Source organism: Eptatretus burgeri, chromosome 6, assembly GCF_056783735.1.
Source record: "Eptatretus burgeri isolate ZD-2024b chromosome 6, Ebu_testis_v1, whole genome shotgun sequence".
Taxonomy (NCBI): Eukaryota; Metazoa; Chordata; class Myxini; order Myxiniformes; family Myxinidae; genus Eptatretus; species Eptatretus burgeri.
The window spans coordinates 88,025,388-88,042,887 of record NC_140966.1 but is presented as its reverse complement, the minus strand read 5'-3'; the positions used below and the strand labels follow the sequence as shown (position 1 = coordinate 88,042,887).

Sequence of the window (17,500 nt, the reverse complement as noted above, 5' to 3'; positions counted from 1 at the left end):
GTCGTTGGTAACCCGGGCCTCGACCGTTTTCGTAGAGAATCTTTTATATATAATAGGGGGCAACCATTTGATATCTGGGGAGGGTGGGTGAGGGTGTGGGGTGGGTTTACCATGGGGGCTAAAATGTTTTGACACAAACAAAATTTACTGTTTGACTGTATGGATATATATATATATATATATATATATATATTTTTTCATGATTAATGTGGTTGAAATGAACATTAACATTTAAAAATTTTGAGCGTTGAAATTAGCTAAGAATAGGTTTCTGGGCATCAAAAATGCATTGGCTTCTGGGGGCCGCTCAAGGCCCCCAGACCACTCGCCATAATGGCTTCGCACCGTTGGCACTCGCAACGCTGCGCTACGCGCACCGTCACATCAACCAAGTTCACCTCTTTTCCCCTCATCGCTTTTGGACCTCTGGCTACGCCCTTGGTCACGTGTGTCGACGTGTGTCAACGATCGCGTAACGTGCATACAACATGTTATTCATAGGTTAGAAATAAGTTTCGGGCATGCTAAACATTACCTCGACGTGTTTCGACTTATGATTAACTTACAATTAACGTGTCGACGTGTGTCAACGATCGCATAACGTGCCTACAACTTATGGCCAGCGTAGCGGAACTTGTGAGTCATACGCTGGCATAAGTCTAACAAATTTCAAGCATGGAAAATTTTGAGGACAACCGAAAAGTACAACTGGAGGGGGAGCACTCGGTAGAGTGCAAAACCTCTGCGGCCAATACTGCTGGGTCACTTAAGTGAACCTGATATCCTATTCATTGTAGGTCAAAACTGATCAGACGCTACTGAACCACGATTGAATAAACTAAACTAGATCGACGCGCATGAAGAAATGCCCAAAAAAATAAAATCGAAATTTTTTTGAAAAAAAAGTTGCAAAATTTTTTTTTCTCTAACAAATTTTTTTGGAGTTGGAAATCACTTAAAACATGTAGAAATGCAAAAAAAAAATTCAAATATTTTTCAAATAAAATCGAAATTTTTTTGCAAAAAAAATTTTTTTTGGACCAAGTCCAAAATTTAATGGCATGATCCTTAGACCATACCTAATCCCCCCACCAAGTGTCGTCGAAATCCGTCCAGGAGTTTTTCCGTAATACTGTTCACAAACAAACAAACAGACAGGAGTGAAAACAGTAACCTCCGTCCATCTTCGATGGCGGAGGTTAACGATGAAAGCCAGCGTACTACGATGTATGGCAGTGTTTTTCAGCGTCCTCTCAATGTTTCCAAAACTTACCCATAACGTATTCGACGTGTGCCAGCGTTTTAGACCAATTTTTCCAAAATCGGCATAAGCTGGCTAAAACGTCAAGGTGTGACTGGGCCTTAATGAATGGCTGGAATACAGTGTGCAAACAGATGCAGCATTCTGCTATCCATGTAGGAAGTTTAACACTGCACGCAGCCCAGTGGACTCTACTTTCACAGTGCGAGGCTACCGGAATTGGAAACATGCCATTGAGAAAGACAGGGGGTTTCACAAACACGCAACTTCAAAGGAACATTTAACTTGTGTTTTGAGGTGGAAGGAGAATGAGAGGATTGTGGTAAGGAGATTTCCACACTCCTCAATGCTGACCAGCTAAATAGAAACCGGTACTATGTGTCCGCTCTTATAGATGTGGGATTTCTCGCAGAAAATCAGTTACCTTTCAGAGGGAGCCTTGATAATTTTGAGGATATGTCAGACGGGCACAGTGGGCTCTTTCTCTTGCTTTTAAACTACACACTCAAAAAAGACACCGAGCTAGCCAAAATAATAAAGCATATCCCACGAAACGCAAGCTGTACTAGTCCGGAAATGTAGAATGAACTGATCTGCACATTGAGTAATGTTGTGACGGATGCCATCGTGGAAGAAGTAGGCACATCGTGGTTTACCATCAAGGTGGATGGGACGAGGGACCCCACTGAATGTGAGAACATATCAATCATCATTCGCTTTGTATCCGCATCAAATGAAGCAATAGAGCGTCTACTCACAATAGCTACAGCCAACGCTGGAGATGCAAAAACATTGACAGACCTAATAATTGCAGAGCTGACAAAAACAGGACTTGACACGTCAAAAATATTAAGTCAGGTGTATGATGGGGCTTCAGTAATGGCTGGGAAGCACAGTGGGGTGCAAAAATTGTTGCAAGAGATATTTGAAAGAGAAATCCCCTATGTGCACTGCTTAAATCACCAAATCCATTTGGTAGTTATCCATGCACTGGCAGCAGAGAAAGCTGTCACAGATTTCCTCGAGGTTTGTTGTTGCCTGTACAAATTCTTCAGAAAGCCCACTGTTGCTGCAGAGTATAAAGGTGAGTGGTTAAAACGACTTCTTGATCAAAGGTGGACGGGACATTTAGCCACCGTGTCTGTGATCATAGGATCTTTTAAGGATATCACATCCTTACTATCGGAGATTGATGCAGAGCGCGCCTACGGTGCAGAGATGAGGATGGAGGCTATTGGGCTTTTGCGGGAAGTCTCTGGGCCTGCCTTCATGTTCATTGCTATATTTGTACAAAAACTGCTGATGTTGTTAGATGGCCCTAACAGACTCTTGCAGGCAGAGGACATGGACTTGCTAACGGAGTTGGAACTGGTGGCGAGTGCTACAGAGTACGTGAAGAAACTCTGCTCTGAGGATGAGTTCACTGATCTGTGGAACAAGGCCAACAATGCTCACACTGCTACACCTGCGCCACCAAAACGGAGACGCACAATGCATAAGAACTTGGAACAGCTTGTAGTTTTGGAGACGACAGGACAAAACAACGACAATGACAAGATGGAACTGCAGAGGGTTTTATACAGCGCAATTGACACTGTGCTTGGAGAGATCGCTCAGCGCTTCAGTGAGCGCAACACACAACTCGCCCGTTCACTCGCTGCCTTGAATCCCGAAAATGGCACGTTTTTGGATCCCCACTTGCTCCAGCACATCATGACATTAACAAAGTCAACCATCAGTGAAACAGAGTGTCTGGTTGCAAAGCAGTTTATTCGCTCACAGACAGAAAAGCAGCCAAACGAGAGATGGACAACACAAAAACTCCTCTCGACATACCACAAAACGCTGGAAGCCATGCCAAGTGCAGTGACTGCTATGAGACTTGGACTAACATTTGGTGCATCCACTGCCATGTGTGAAAACTCATTCTCAACATTGAGGAATGTCTTCACTGACCATCGACGGTCCATGCGCCATGCACGCAAGGCACAACTGGTACAGCTGGCCTTCGAGAGAGACCTCACACGTAAATGCCTGAATGAATGGAAGGAGAAGGTTCTCACAAGATTCCACACCGAGACGAGTCGCCTGCAGCTCTTCTGACAGCGAGTACAGTGGTATAAAAACGATACGAGGAGTTCAGATTGTGTGTGTGACTGCTGGTGATGCGTGTGTGCGTGTCGTTGTGGTTGTGGTCAGCACCCGCCGTGGTCGGCTGCTTTGTACTTCTGATGTTTAAGTTAAATGTTGTGTTTGGTGCCTTGCATATCCCATATCTAGTGCTTTGTGCATAACCTTACCTCTGTGTAATTCACTGCTTTAAATGCGGACCTTGTGCTATCTTCAGGCTGGTCGTATTTGCTGTTGATAGTTTAACGTGATGATCGCAGGTCATAGCCGACTGTATCTTATTTCAAAGTGCACTGATTCTGGTGCCAACCTCCCCCGTTTAGTCATTGTATCTCTGGTATATTAATTTTCTAATGCCAATTCTTGACAACACCTTGTATAAGTTCACCTGAATTGGTGCCAATTTTCCAATCATTGAATTATCTGTATTGTGAATGTGCCAGTTTGTTGCGGCTCTCCTGCATTCCAATAATTTTAGGTCAAAAACATCGGAACATATTAAATCTAGCTGACATCAATTTGGTTAGTATGCGATGGCAACCTCAGTATAGATGCGTCAATGCTGCATGAATACAATAGCATACCGGGTTATCAAAAATATTAAATATTATAATTGTGCCCCCCCCCTCCCTCCCCAATCAAGTTCATATGTCCCCCTTAATACTGAGACCTGGCGACAGGCCTGGTGTGTGTGTGTGTGTGTGTGTGTGTGTGTGTGTGTGTGTGTGTGTGTGTGTGTGTGTGTGTGTGCGTGTGTGTGTGCGTGTGTGTGTGTGTGTGTGTGTGTGTGTGTGTGTGTGTGTGTGTGTGTGTGTGCGCGTGCGCACCGCTCTGCCGCTTATCGATGCACCTGAGATTCAGGTGCTTTTGTGACAAATGTTAAACATAACACAAATATATTCCACTTTGGCCTCGAATTTCCAAAACGATGGGACTTGAAGCCAGGTGTTAGTGGCCAAGTAGTATATATATGGCAGCATTACTCGTTGTGCAATACCTTCACAAAGCAACAGTAGAACAAATCATCATGGGATTGGTTTGACATTCTTACCTGCTGCGAGATCTGTTGTCCTCACTGTGGTTGAAGGATTGGAAGAGACAGAAAGTGACCGGTAAATTAATGGTGGCTTTCGTATAATATTCATGGTGATATCAGAGCAATACTTTACTAGTTGAAGCATTCGTAAGAAACAAAGGAAATATTTGTAGTGAGTGACAAATCCCAAATTGTGACTTTATTGGAGTGATTTTTTTAACCTTTCAGGCAATTTATTCTCGTCTGATGTCTTACAGACTGTAATCGAATTATACCTTTATCACGTAAATCCCTGCAATGCAATACATTCTCCCAGAGTGAAACCCATGCACTGTCTGCATTGAATGTACAAGCCATTTTTATGATTCAGATGAAAAGAGGAGGGTATCTGGGTTTATGAATTGCCTTTATATCCATGTGCTTTTGGTTTCAGGAGACGAGCTTTTTCAGTCACAAGATTGTTCGAGGTCAATTGACTCTAAATGTGCAGCAATGAACCCGGGGATAGCTGATTGTTTACACACGTCATTGTGGAGGTAGTGTAATGGACGAACAGCATCGACCTTTTGCAAAGTCAGGTTCAGCACCATTCTCTGCATTTGTGAGGTTCAGCTTTTTAAGGCCCCTTTCAGGACTCTTAGAAAATATAGCAATTCTATGAATGCACATTGGAAATGCTTTTTATAAAACCAGCAAATACCACCTGTCGCTTCGCTGACGGGAATACTGAGCGGGGGAAGAAAAATGAGGAGAGGGGTGGGGGAGAGAGAGGGGTTGAGGAGAGAGAGGGGTATTGAGAAGGTGGTGGGGGAAAGAGAGAGGGGAGGGGGTAGAGTGAGGAGGGGTGGGGGGAGGGAAGGCAGCGTGAGGTGAGAGGAAGGGAAGGCAGACGTGTGGTGGAGTGATAATTACGATTCACACTGTCTCATCAAAATTATTCTGCATAGAATAACAGTGAAGAGGGAAACAAAATAATGTCTGAAATCAATTTTCTCCGGTCAAACGATAAATATTGTCCAGAGACAAACACCGCCCAGACATGTCCGGAGACAGAGAGACAGAGATGAGGTGTGTGAAGATGGTGCTGCACTGTATTAGGAGGGGGTGGAGGGAGGATTGTACATAGAAACAGAGGGATGGGGGTAGAGAAGTTAGCACAGAGAATATGTTATGCTTTCTGAAGACACACCCACACACATACACACTTATTAGTAGATATTAGCAAATAAAACCTGTCGCTTTGCTGACGGGAATATTAAGGAGGGTGGGGGGGGGAGTAAGAAGGAGGTGAGAAAGGAGGGAGGGTATAGTGATGGAGGGAGAGAGGAGGAAGGGAGAGAAAGGAGGGATATCAGGGCGGGGTGGGGAAGCGAAGAAGGAGGAGGAAGGAACGAGGTGGGGTGGGAAAGGGAAGGCAGAGTGAGGAGAGGGTCAGACTGGACATAACCACTGTCTGGACGATGGGTTTACTAAGGAGGGGGGAGAAAAAAAGGGGGAAGATAGAGGGGTGGAGGAGCAAGGATGTAGGGAGACCGAGGTGGGGTGGGGGAGTGAGGAAGCAGGAGGGAGTGAGGAGTGTAGGGCGAGCGAGGAGGTACAAAAAAGCAGCAAACAATGCGTAAATAAAACATATAACAAATAAAAACATTAACATGAGTTACTTAAAAAAAATGTTGTCATGATTGGGGTTGGATACAGTACATATTGTTTGTGGCAAGCATATTCATCTGTGGAAGGCTGTTTAGTTGAAGTTGAAGGCTCAGAAGATGAAATGGAGGCTGATTCGCTTGGGATTTTAAAAATTATTTCAAAATGGAGACTTGAGTAGCTGCCTTCATTTTCTGTTCGTACACCTCCTTGAAACATATCAGGACATTATCCCTCTCCCTATGTACCTTGGAACTTCTCATACAGTCGGGATCGTGCTCATCACGAATGATTCGCTCAGGATGACAGAGCATGGACCGCTCACTCAGGACGACGGAGCACGAACCACTCGCTCAGGACGACGAAGCGTGGACCACTCGCTTAGGACGACCAAGCACAGACCACTCGCTCAGGACGACGAAGCACATATCGCTCGTTCAGGATCACGGAGCACAAAGCACTCAGTCAAGATGACGGAGCACGAACCACTTGATCAAGATGATGGAGCACGAACCGCTCGCTCAGGACGACGGAGCATGAACCACTCGCTCACGAAGACGGAGCACGAACCGCTTGCTCAGGACGACGGAGCATGAACCACTCGCTTAGAATGATGGGACACGAGCCACTCCCTCTGAATGATGGAGCAGGAACCACTCCCTCTGAATAACTTGACATGGCAAAAGTGTCCGCATTGAGTGAAGGATTCATTCAGAATGATGTAGCGTGGTTGTTCTTTCGATGTTTTGGGGATTTAATGGCAATTCAAGAGTCATGAGGCTCTATATACACCGCACACCTAAACACCTCGGATATGGATACTGGAGACATATTACAAGCCCCGTTTCTTTCATGAATTTTAAAACTGATTGACAGAACTGGGGGTGCTTCTGAGTCAGATGGCAAAATGCATCCGGCAGGTCTGACCACGTGATCCCTATGACATGGACAGAATGTAGTAGACGTGATCTGGGCTCATCGTACTGAGGGCAGAGAGAGAAAACATGAACGAAATTCTCAGGAACATTACACCGGTCACACAACCCCATGGGGTGACGCCCTATCCTGTGAAGATGGAGGTTGAGAGAACAATGCCCACGCGGTTGTTGTTGTTGAATTAAATCCATGCTGTAGCGAAAACGCGTTATCAGAACACGCTCTATCTCGCAGCAACTGTGAACAGTACATCCTGTTCGGGACATAAATTGCACCGCCATCCACTGTGGGGCACTTGGCAAGTGGCTTAAGCACTCAAGCAAGCACTCGAATTGAATGGTTGGCAAGCAATGTCTGAATGTCCAAACGATGTCCGAATTGAACAAATCAATACATTTTTGGGAGTCGAAACTCCTGATACTTTCAAATCTGGAGCTTAAAAGTTGTAATTTTGCTTAGTGTAAGAGATTCTCTCAGTCATTCATATGTGGAAATGAAATAAAGCCACGAACGCTGGTGTCTCTGGGCGTTTATAAGCATTGCAGTGTACCCAGCGATTCGTAGCTATGATGAACAGGCATTCGATATGAGTGAGGAAAGTGAAAAAAAAACTTTATCGTTAAGAAATCGTTGTGGCTTGTTTCAAGTCAAGGCATTGTTGAACGGGCCAAAAAACATGGCGGCTTCAGACCCCAGCAAGGTTACCCAGGAAACGCCTTCAGACCCCAGAGAGTGAGGTCGTCGAGGATCGCCTGATGAAGGACATAATTAAATAAGGCCATTAATTATCTTCAAAAGGGGTGTTTTAATTAACTCAAACACCCAATTTTCACTCTCGCACTTCTTTGGAATTTTCTTAGTATGCGTGCAAAGTTTCAGGCTGATAGGTTTTATGGTTTTGGAGTTATGGAGGAGACACACTGACACACACACACACTGACATATATTAGTATAGCTCGAGTAGAATGGACGATACAATCCCATTTGACCTTTTAGACAAAAAATAAAGCTCATTGAGACAAAAAAAAAGAACCATGCTCATGTGGCAAAGGACTTGTCGCAAAATGATGACGTCAACATTAATCCATGCTTTTGATGGTGTGAAATTGCTTCTCCACGTTACCTGTTCATGTTCATAATAAAAAAAACCAAAATACAAACTTTAACCAGAAACATGACTCGATGACCATGAAATTACAAATGAGCCTGCCTGCCAAAGCACATAAACCTAACTAACTCCAAACCTAACAGCTAACCTTTCCCAAACAACCCTAAAAACCCCTCACTCCAACAACCAGCAGTGATTGACTGGCAGGATGGCCCAGAGGTATGCACAATCGCCTCTGAGCTGTCCAGCCTGGGTTTGAATCTCGACCCAGCTATAAACTACCATACTGGTGTTTCACAGACAGGGTGATTTATCAATGTGTGTGCCTTCCCTCAGATGGACATTAAACTTGGTATCCTATCTGCCGGCATTAGTTGGTAGCCGTTAAAGATCCCACGGTGTCCTTCGTGAAGAGTAGGTGAGCTATCGCCGGCACCATGAACAAATTACAAATTTCTGCACTAACCAACATGGGGAACTGCATCAGCAGCATAGCCGTTCCTCCAGCAAGTGATATGTTCCTCACAGCCATGTGCTGCATACGAAAGAAGAACAGTAGTGGTTCTGGGGATTGGGGATTGGATACAGCAGGGATTTTTTTTCCCGCAAAGTTCGGATACAGCAGGGCTACCGTGTTCACAAAGCACCGAACAACTACCTTTAACCAAAATGTGAAGCACAAAAGCTGGCACAGAAAGGAAGAGAAAACGAGTAGAGAGGGATGCAAGAAGAAGGGTGTTATGGGGATTGGTGGGGGTGTTAAATTGGTTGTGGAGAAGGGAAGGAGAGAAGTGTGTGTTGTGTCCAATATGTAACGTGATCTCTATAATCATTTCAACATACTTCCGTCTGCTCATCAACGAGGAATCTCTACCTTGGGTCCCTGCAAGGAAGGGCATGCTACAGCAGTGGTAAGGAGTGTGGGTTTGTGGGAATTAGGTTCTGAAGAGCGGTGATGCATCTGGAATGGCAATTCATGTGATTTGGGCGCACAGATATAAATGCAAGATTAACTGAAACCAGCTTGTGTGGTTGTTACATCTCAATGCATTGACTGATTTGGAATGTTTCCAATTATACGCCTTCTTAATGGGTAATTTTAGAAACAAAAAGTATTTCTAAACCTAAAGCATGACTTTGTGCCTTTTACAATGTTGACTCGAGAAGCAATACAATGAAGGGGCATCCAAAAGGTCGGTCATACCAATCAGTGCACTAAATGCTGTGCTTTCAAAGAAGCTTGTTGTCTCATAATGAGGAACTGATCAGCAATTCCAATGGACCAACAAGCGATACAAGTTAATGGGAGGTACAGGAGATAAAAGCAACACAGAAAGACAGAAGCATGAAGCCAGCAGAGTTTTTAATGAGACAACCAAAAATGTTTTTCTTTTACCATCTGGCACTTCATCCCAAGCGACAAATTTAGCCAAGGACTATCTTTTGCCTCGTGACGAGGAATCAAATGAAAATTCCAACATCCCATTTTAATAATTACACAAAAATAATTGCACAGAGCGTTGCAGTCCTGAAATGAAGAGTGCAACACATAATATTCTCGGCTGAGTGATGGGAACCTTATAACAAGCTCGTTTATGGGTTTTTTTTGTTATGAGATCAGATACAAATCGAATGAGGTTTTCGTAACATCTTTAAACGGGAGCGATTTTTATCAGGGGATTGCTTGCTTAATACTACTACTACTACTATACCTTGAGATGATATTAAAAGAAAACCATCAAACTTGGAGGGTTTGAACTCCCCTGGTTCTCATTAACCCCCCCCCCCCCGGATCTCCCCATGTTCAAATATATTACATGAACCCGAATGAAATTATAATTGCTCGTACTATGAAGACTTCTAAGCAGTAACACCTAGAGTTGAAAGAAGGAACCACGAGACACTTTAAAGTTTTGAAAAGGACACAACTACAAACATGTATTGTTAAAAAATCATTTCTCTTGCCAAAATAGGCATTCATATCTCAGTTGCAATAGATTATACCTTAATTTCCAGGGAAGGATTTACGGGATATGGTCACACGTGTTCTGGTACAGGTTAAAGATCTCACGGTGTCCTTCGAGAAGAGAAGGTGAGCAATGGCCAAGTAATTCCAAAATTCCTGTGCTAATCTCGCATTCCCCCTGTCCCAAGGGAATGAAGTGCAAAAGGATCGAACCCCAAGAGGGTCGCTACCCTCTTAGCTGTGCACATGGATTAGTATTAGTAGTAGTAGTAGTAGTAGTAGTAGTAGTAATAGTAGTAGTAGTGGTAACAGCAACAAGTGTTATTGCATATTGTTCAACCAGCATTAGTGGTGTAATGGTTACACAGCAGCTGCCTTGAGTCTGGGAGGTGGGTCGTTTGAACCCCGTCTGAGTCATATACCAAAGACTTTTAAAATGGTACATACTGCTTCCTTGTTTGACACTCAGCATATAAAAATAATAGAGCAAGGACAATCCACCATAAGTTAGTCATAATAACGCAAGCTTTGATTGGCCTAATAGCCTCCTCCTCCGGCGTCAGTTCCTTGTAAGTGAACTCATAACTGAAATAGCCTCGTTTTCTGCATCCAAATCTATGTTAAACTTCTCAATGTTGAAAAATTGGCGATTTTTCTATTGGTCCCATGCTGGCCATTTCATTTGAGACACACTTCTGAGTGAGACCGAAGCATCCTGATCCAGAGATATGGATATGAATTTTCGGATTTATTAGTTCAGTGATTATGAGGAAATAGATCCTTGAATTGTTTTGCAAAAATAAATTGAAAACTAAGATGGCAATCAAGCCTTTCGACCAATGAGTTGAAAGATATACCTTAGATCACGTGACTTATGTTTGCACATGTGAAACGAAACGCAGGGTTAAGGCCCTGTCACACCTTGACGATTTAGCCAACGTATGGCTGACGTATGCAAAATTGGGCTAAAACGCTGGCACACGTCGAATACGTTATGGGAAAGTTTGTATACGTTAAGAGCACGCTGGAAAACACTGCCATACGTCGTAGTATGCTGGCTTTCATCGTTATACTTTACGGTTGTCCTCAAATTTTAGCATGCTTGCAATTTTACGACGTATGCCAGCGTATAACTCACACGTTCCGCTACGCTGGCCATAAGTTGTCGGCACGTTATGCGATCGTTGACACACGTCGACACACGTTACTTGTAAGTTATTCATAAGTCGAAACATGTCGAGGTAATGATTAGCGTACCCGAAACTTATTTATAACCTATGAGTAACGTGTTGTAGGCACGTTACACGATCGTTGACACACGTTATGCGATTGTTGACACACGTCGAGGCACGTTACTTTTAAGTTACTCATAAGTCGAAACACGTCGAGGTAATGTTTAGCGTACCCAAAACTTATTTCTAACCTATGAGTAACGTGCTTTGAACCTATGTGTAACGTACCTCCAACGCATATTGACGTATGTAGACGTATTTGATTGACGTCTTCCGGACGACCACATAACTTACTGAACGTGTTTCTAATTTACAGCTACCGTGTAATCGCGTATTGGCAGCGTTTAAATAATAAAAAAACAACAACAATAACTTCCGACATTTCGTCACGTGCCGTTACGTCACGTCTGATTGCCTCTTCAGTTTGCTCATGTCTTATTCTTAGTTCCTCCTCTGTGAATATTTTCTGTTTGAGGATATTGTCACATCAACGGCAAAACTTAAAAGCAAATTTCCGAATATATTTTAAAATTCGTGATAGACTAAAATAAAATAAAAACAACAAGAACAACCAGACATTTCGTCACGTGCCTTCATGGAGGCAAGAGAAAAAAAAGAAAATGTGCCTTGAACGAGAAAATAAGTTTCGGGTATGCTAAACATTACCTCGACGTGTTTCGACTTATGAGTAACTTACAAGGAACTTGTGTCGACGTGCGTCAACGATCGCATATCGTGCCTACAACTTATTCCCAGCATAGCGGAACGTGTGAGCCATACGGCGAGTACGTCGTAAAATTTTCAGCATGCTTGAAATTTCACGACGTCCTAAACGTACCACGAAATATGACAGCGTACTTCATCGTTGTCCAGCGTGCTTTTAACGTATACACAACTTACCCATACCGTATTTGACGTGTGCCAGCGTTTTAGACACATTTTTCATAGGCCGGCATACGCTGGCTAAATCGTCAAGGTGTGACTGCGATGTTGGCACTTCCAATTCTCAGGTGGTTATGATTTAAATCGGCGTGTGGCAGGTTTTTAACAGGCTACACCACGAGTTCGTCGGCGATACGTGCAGCGCGCAATGCCTTAGTTAAACTATCGTTGGGCATCGGTTGTGAACGCCGACAACAGGCTAAGCATTCGTTGGTATAAGTTATCTATAAGACAACGAAAGGTTCTGTTTCCATTACTAATATGTTATGCATACGACCAACACGTTATGAATACGACCAAAACTTTTTGAAAAAAAACATCAAAATTTCAGCGTACGCCAACGTTTTACATTCATTTTTATACGCTGCCATTGCTGGCTAAATCGTCAAGGTGTGACAGCGCCTTTAAGCAATTGGTTCACTTTGTATATTAGTCTGTCTGTCCACAAACGGTAGTTTATGATCAAGGAACGACTACATTTCTATTGAACGTTATATTTTGAACACGAATCGGAAAACAAACCTGTCGTTTAGCAGTACTTTGGCTCTGAATGAGATCATTTTTTGAGAGAGGAGTGAGATCATTTTTTTACTATGACTGCCTGTCGAGCAATCAAACAAAATTGAAAATCATTCCAAACATGAAACTTACTTTTTAAGGACGTCATGATGGACACAAACAACAGGCACGAAGAACTAATGTAACGTGTTAAATAAGGTGGTGTAATAGGTACTGCGTCAATGGTAGTAAACTGCCAAAATAAATTTTCTACAACTTTTAAAATCATTATTTTATTTCAATTGAATTATATTCTTGAACACTGTAGAACACAAGTTTCAAAAGGTTTCACTTTTGAAACCCTTCTGTTTAGCAGTCCTTGAACAAAATATTATGGCATTTTATGTCATCACGACCAATCACGCTTGGTCAGTCGCAGATCCTGCCCATGTCCTTGTTTCTCAAGACTGTGCGGGGCAAGGTTTCCTGTGAAAACGGGGCAAGAAACCTTCAAGGGCAAGGTTTCCTTTGTTTGTTTGACATCTATGCACTCCTGCACCGCTGTATGGAATGAGTTGAAAACTGGTGGTTGTACTCAGGGGATGTACGGAAGGGTTTCAGGGGGGTGACCAAAAAAACAAGAAGCGAATACTTTGATATCGCGTGGCTGGGGGCAGTAAAAGTCAAGGTGAAGGATGATGAAACAATTTTCCAGTTATAAAATTTAAATGTAGACACGGTGAATTAGCATGCATAATGGGAAGAGTTGTGACGTTGGACAAATTTCTATTTATAGCCCTCAGATCAAAGGGACGTACGCGGCCATAAGTGTGACAGAAGACACAGGACAGAATAGCCAATTATATAACAGCGCGATGTTGCCGCGCTGTAAAAATGCAATAGTCCCAGGGGTTCAGGACGGGAAAATCAACCCATCTGTAATTCTAGTGGAATCAACCCATCCGTAAAGGCCCTGTCACACCTTGACGTTTTAGCCAGCGTATGCCGACGTATGAAAAATTTGGCGAATACGCTTGCACACGTCGAATACGTTATGGGTAAGTTTTGTATACGTTAAGAGCACGCTGAAGCACGCTGGCATACGTCGTAGTGCACCGAGCTCGTCGACAAATTTTAAGCATGCTCAAAATTTTTCGACATATGCCAGCATATGACTCACACATTCCGCATACGCTGGCCATAAGTTGTAGGCACGTTATGCGATCGTTGACACACGTCGACACACGTTACTTGCAAGTTACTCATAAGTCGAAACACGTCGAGGTAATGTTAAGCATATCCGAAACTTATTTCTAACCTATGAGTAACGTGCTTTGAACCTATGTGTAACGTATCTCCAATGCATATTGACGTATGTAGACGTATTTGACGTCTTCCAGACGACCACAGAACTTATTGAACGTGTTTCTAACTTACAGCTACCGTATAATGGCGTATTGGCAGCGTTTAGGGGAATTGGTATATAAAAATGGGCTTCACAGGAGGAACCCGTCAGTGTTCGAGACCCCATGGTTTTTTTGTTTGTTTGTTTTTCTTCGGCATGACGGTGATGTTGACACTTCGATTTCTAGTGCGGTTATGATTTAAATCGTTGAGCGGCAACCTATTAATAGGCTACGCCATGTGATCGTTGGCGATATGCTGCCGCACTATGCATAAGTTAGACTATCGTTGGGCATAGGTTGTGAACGCCGACAACACGCGAAGCATTCGTTGGTATAAGTTATCTATAAGTTATCAAAACGTTCTGTGTACGTTACTAATACCTTATGCATACGTCCAACTCGTTATGAATACTCCCAAAACTGAAAAAAACATCAATAGTTTAGCATACGCCAGCGTTTTACATACATTTTGATGCGTTGCCATACGCTTGCTAAGACGTCAATGTGTGACGGCCCTAAGGAAGGGTTCTTAGCTAATACATAGTAAAACTCTCAGACAACAACCTTCCAACCTGATATGAACTTGGGAGCCTAAAATAACACCACAACTACTATTAATGATGATAGTAATAATTATCCTATTTCTTCTCTATCAGAGGTTAATCAAGTACAGTCAAACTTGACAATGACATTAAGACCAGTTAAATATGTATACAAAAATCTCTACATCCCCTATGTATTACCCCTCATCAAACTCCCCTTTCTCATTCACCTTTCCAATTTTAAATCCCTTTCTCATTAATGAATTCTTATGGAAAAGAGCATAAATATCATAAATTAAGAAAATAAATTAAAGAATGAGGATATGAAATACCGTATTGGGCAAATGGCCTCTTCCCTTGTTTCCTTGTACAGTAGTCTTCTATTGCTATCTAATATATAAAGCTGAGTTCATGTCTGTGGGTCTGTCTATCTGTGTGGATCACAAGTGCCACCCATTCTACAGGCCACGCCGTCCAGCCATCCAGAAATCGCCGCCATCTTTTTTCTCTCCACGTAGCTCAGACAAAGGCCTCATGTACATTTGAAGACTGAACAACGCATCTTCGATCATTAAATGAAGATACCATTTTGAGGAAAAAAGTAACGTTTTCATTACAGCTGAAACGACATAATGCATGTTTTTTTCTGCAGCGATCGTGGTAGCTGTCTCATATACACCGCCCAATGAAGGAACGTTAATTATCATATTATGCAGAGGAAAGAAAATAGTGATATTTCATTTTAAAAACACAAAAAAACTTTTGGACGACAAATGCAGTTACTTTCTGTCTGCGAGACAGTGACGTGTCGCTTATAACTCAATGTTTGCTGACCACAATTTGCAATGACTGCGATAAGCAAAAATATCCCATGTTTGCTTCCGTGCGAGGTATGAACAAAGATGTCCCTGCACATGACGTTATCATGCAGCGATGTCTGCAACAGCAGGAATGCACTAATAAAATTGAAGCCTTTTTTATAACATACTAAACTCATGGAAAATGATATGATAGAGGATAGAAAGTTTATTTGCTGATTACTATGAGAGGGAGAACAAGAAGAAAAAGAATCGATTCACAGAGTAGGAAATATCATTCAAACATGGTACTGTAGTTTCGTGCGAGGTGTCTCTCTGTCGCCTAATCTAATATATAAAGCTGAGTTTGTGTTTGTGGGTTGATGTGTTGGTCTGAACAAGGTATGTTTTGATTACAATGAAAATACTCATAATTAATATTTGAAGTGTTTAATTTTTTTGAATGTCCTTTTGTCGGTGTTTTGTATGTACAGTATGTTGAGATGTCCAGTGTATGTATGCTGTTGAAATGTCCAGTGGTGTGTTCAGTTACCAAGCACCGAGCTAGCACTTGCCAAGCCAGCCGTTCCTTATCAAGGGTTTCTAATGGAGTGCTTCCTTGAGTGCTTAAGCCACTTGGCAAACGTTCTACAAGAAACTTGGTAACTGAACACACCCCAGATTCATGACATGGTGATGAGGATAAACATCGATAGCATCATTACTTCAGCTATATCGATGAATAAGTCCCTCAAGGGGTGGGGGGGGGAGGAAGCAGGGGAAGGGGTGAGGTGGGAAGAGGGACCCGACGTTGCCGGCTACCCCTGTTAGGAGCAACATGCTACCCTTTGAATGGGAAGTAAGGCAAACTGTCATCTACAATGTATAATATGTTTTACTCAAAGATCCTGCAGTATTTTATTTGATTAGCAGAATTTTATGAGGGCTGGCAGGATCATTTATAGGTATGCACACTCAACTTCAAGATGTCTAGCCTGAGTTTGAATCTCGGGTCACATATAAACTGTCACCATGGTGTTTCACATGAAGGGCGATGAATCAATGTGTGCGTCCGTCCATTGGACAGACGAAAATCTGGAGGATCCGTCTGCTATGACGAGATGATGGGCAATAACGATCTCACCGTGCCCTTCGTGAGGAGTAGACGAGTTATCCCTGGAACCCTGAATAAATTCCAAATTCCTGCCCTGACTGACTGCTGGGAAGGCAATGGCAAACCACACAGCATAGCCTTTGCCAAGAAACTGCTTTAGTAGCAATGATGCTTTCCAAAGATTGGTACATTGGCAGAGAGAGGCTTTTATGGCCATGCCCTGGTCATATTCCCAAAATGAGTCGTGTGTTGGATTCACCAACTTACATTATGAGCATTCCAGAGACCAGATCAAATGAGATTATTATCCCCATACTTTTTGAAAAAAAGAAGGGGGGGATATTGTAATCGGCTCTGCCTGTCCATCTGTCTGTCACATTATCTCCTCCTGAACGGTTGGGCAGAAATTCACCAAACTTGGTAGTTGTGATCACCGCATGGAAAGAAGGTGCAAGAGCAGTGTCAATTTTGGGCCTGCCCCATTTTTGGCCAGGGTCAAAAGGTCAAATTACAAGCACATGTAACGATTTTTTGGATTTGATCATGTCTCAGGGGGTCATCTTGGGGTCACATGGGTCAAAACGGGGAAAAAAAAAATTAACTCAAAATTTGATATTGGGTCATTGCTGGTGAAACTTTTTGCCATCTTTCAAGTTTGCCTTTGGTGGGAAGCATGGGGATTTGCGATGGCACACCATCAACTTCATTCTAGTTATTATTACTTCTTATTATTATTGTTTTGTTACCTGCTGTCCAGACGGTTGACCTGAGGAGTTGTTGGACAGCTGATGGATTTTGCAAGGCAGATGCAAAGTAAGAACACATTGGCCTGGAAAGCAAGCAAGAGCAATCACTCAGACAAACAGTCATTCGGACAAATACAAG

General features: G+C 42.8%; 1 protein-coding gene across 8 annotated transcripts in view; it reads right to left on the bottom strand.

Moving 5' to 3' along the window:
- LOC147025274 (adhesion G protein-coupled receptor L2-like) overlaps positions 1-17,500 on the bottom strand; it is a 410,056-nt gene that overhangs the window by 119,465 nt on the left and 273,091 nt on the right. For 6 of the 8 annotated variants that reach the window (XR_015059417.1, XR_015059418.1, XM_085886098.1 and 3 more), the window contains 2 exons: positions 17,362-17,444; positions 4,443-4,466 (listed from right to left, as the gene is read on the bottom strand). Coding sequence is in view for 6 of the 8 variants with exons in the window: in XM_085886098.1 (XP_085742224.1) it covers positions 4,443-4,466; positions 17,362-17,444 (107 nt within the window). In the remaining 2 variants the exon portion in view is untranslated. The remainder of the gene's footprint in view (positions 1-4,442; positions 4,467-17,361; positions 17,445-17,500) is intronic. The other 2 variants (XM_085886102.1, XM_085886103.1) reach the window with 1 other exon arrangement.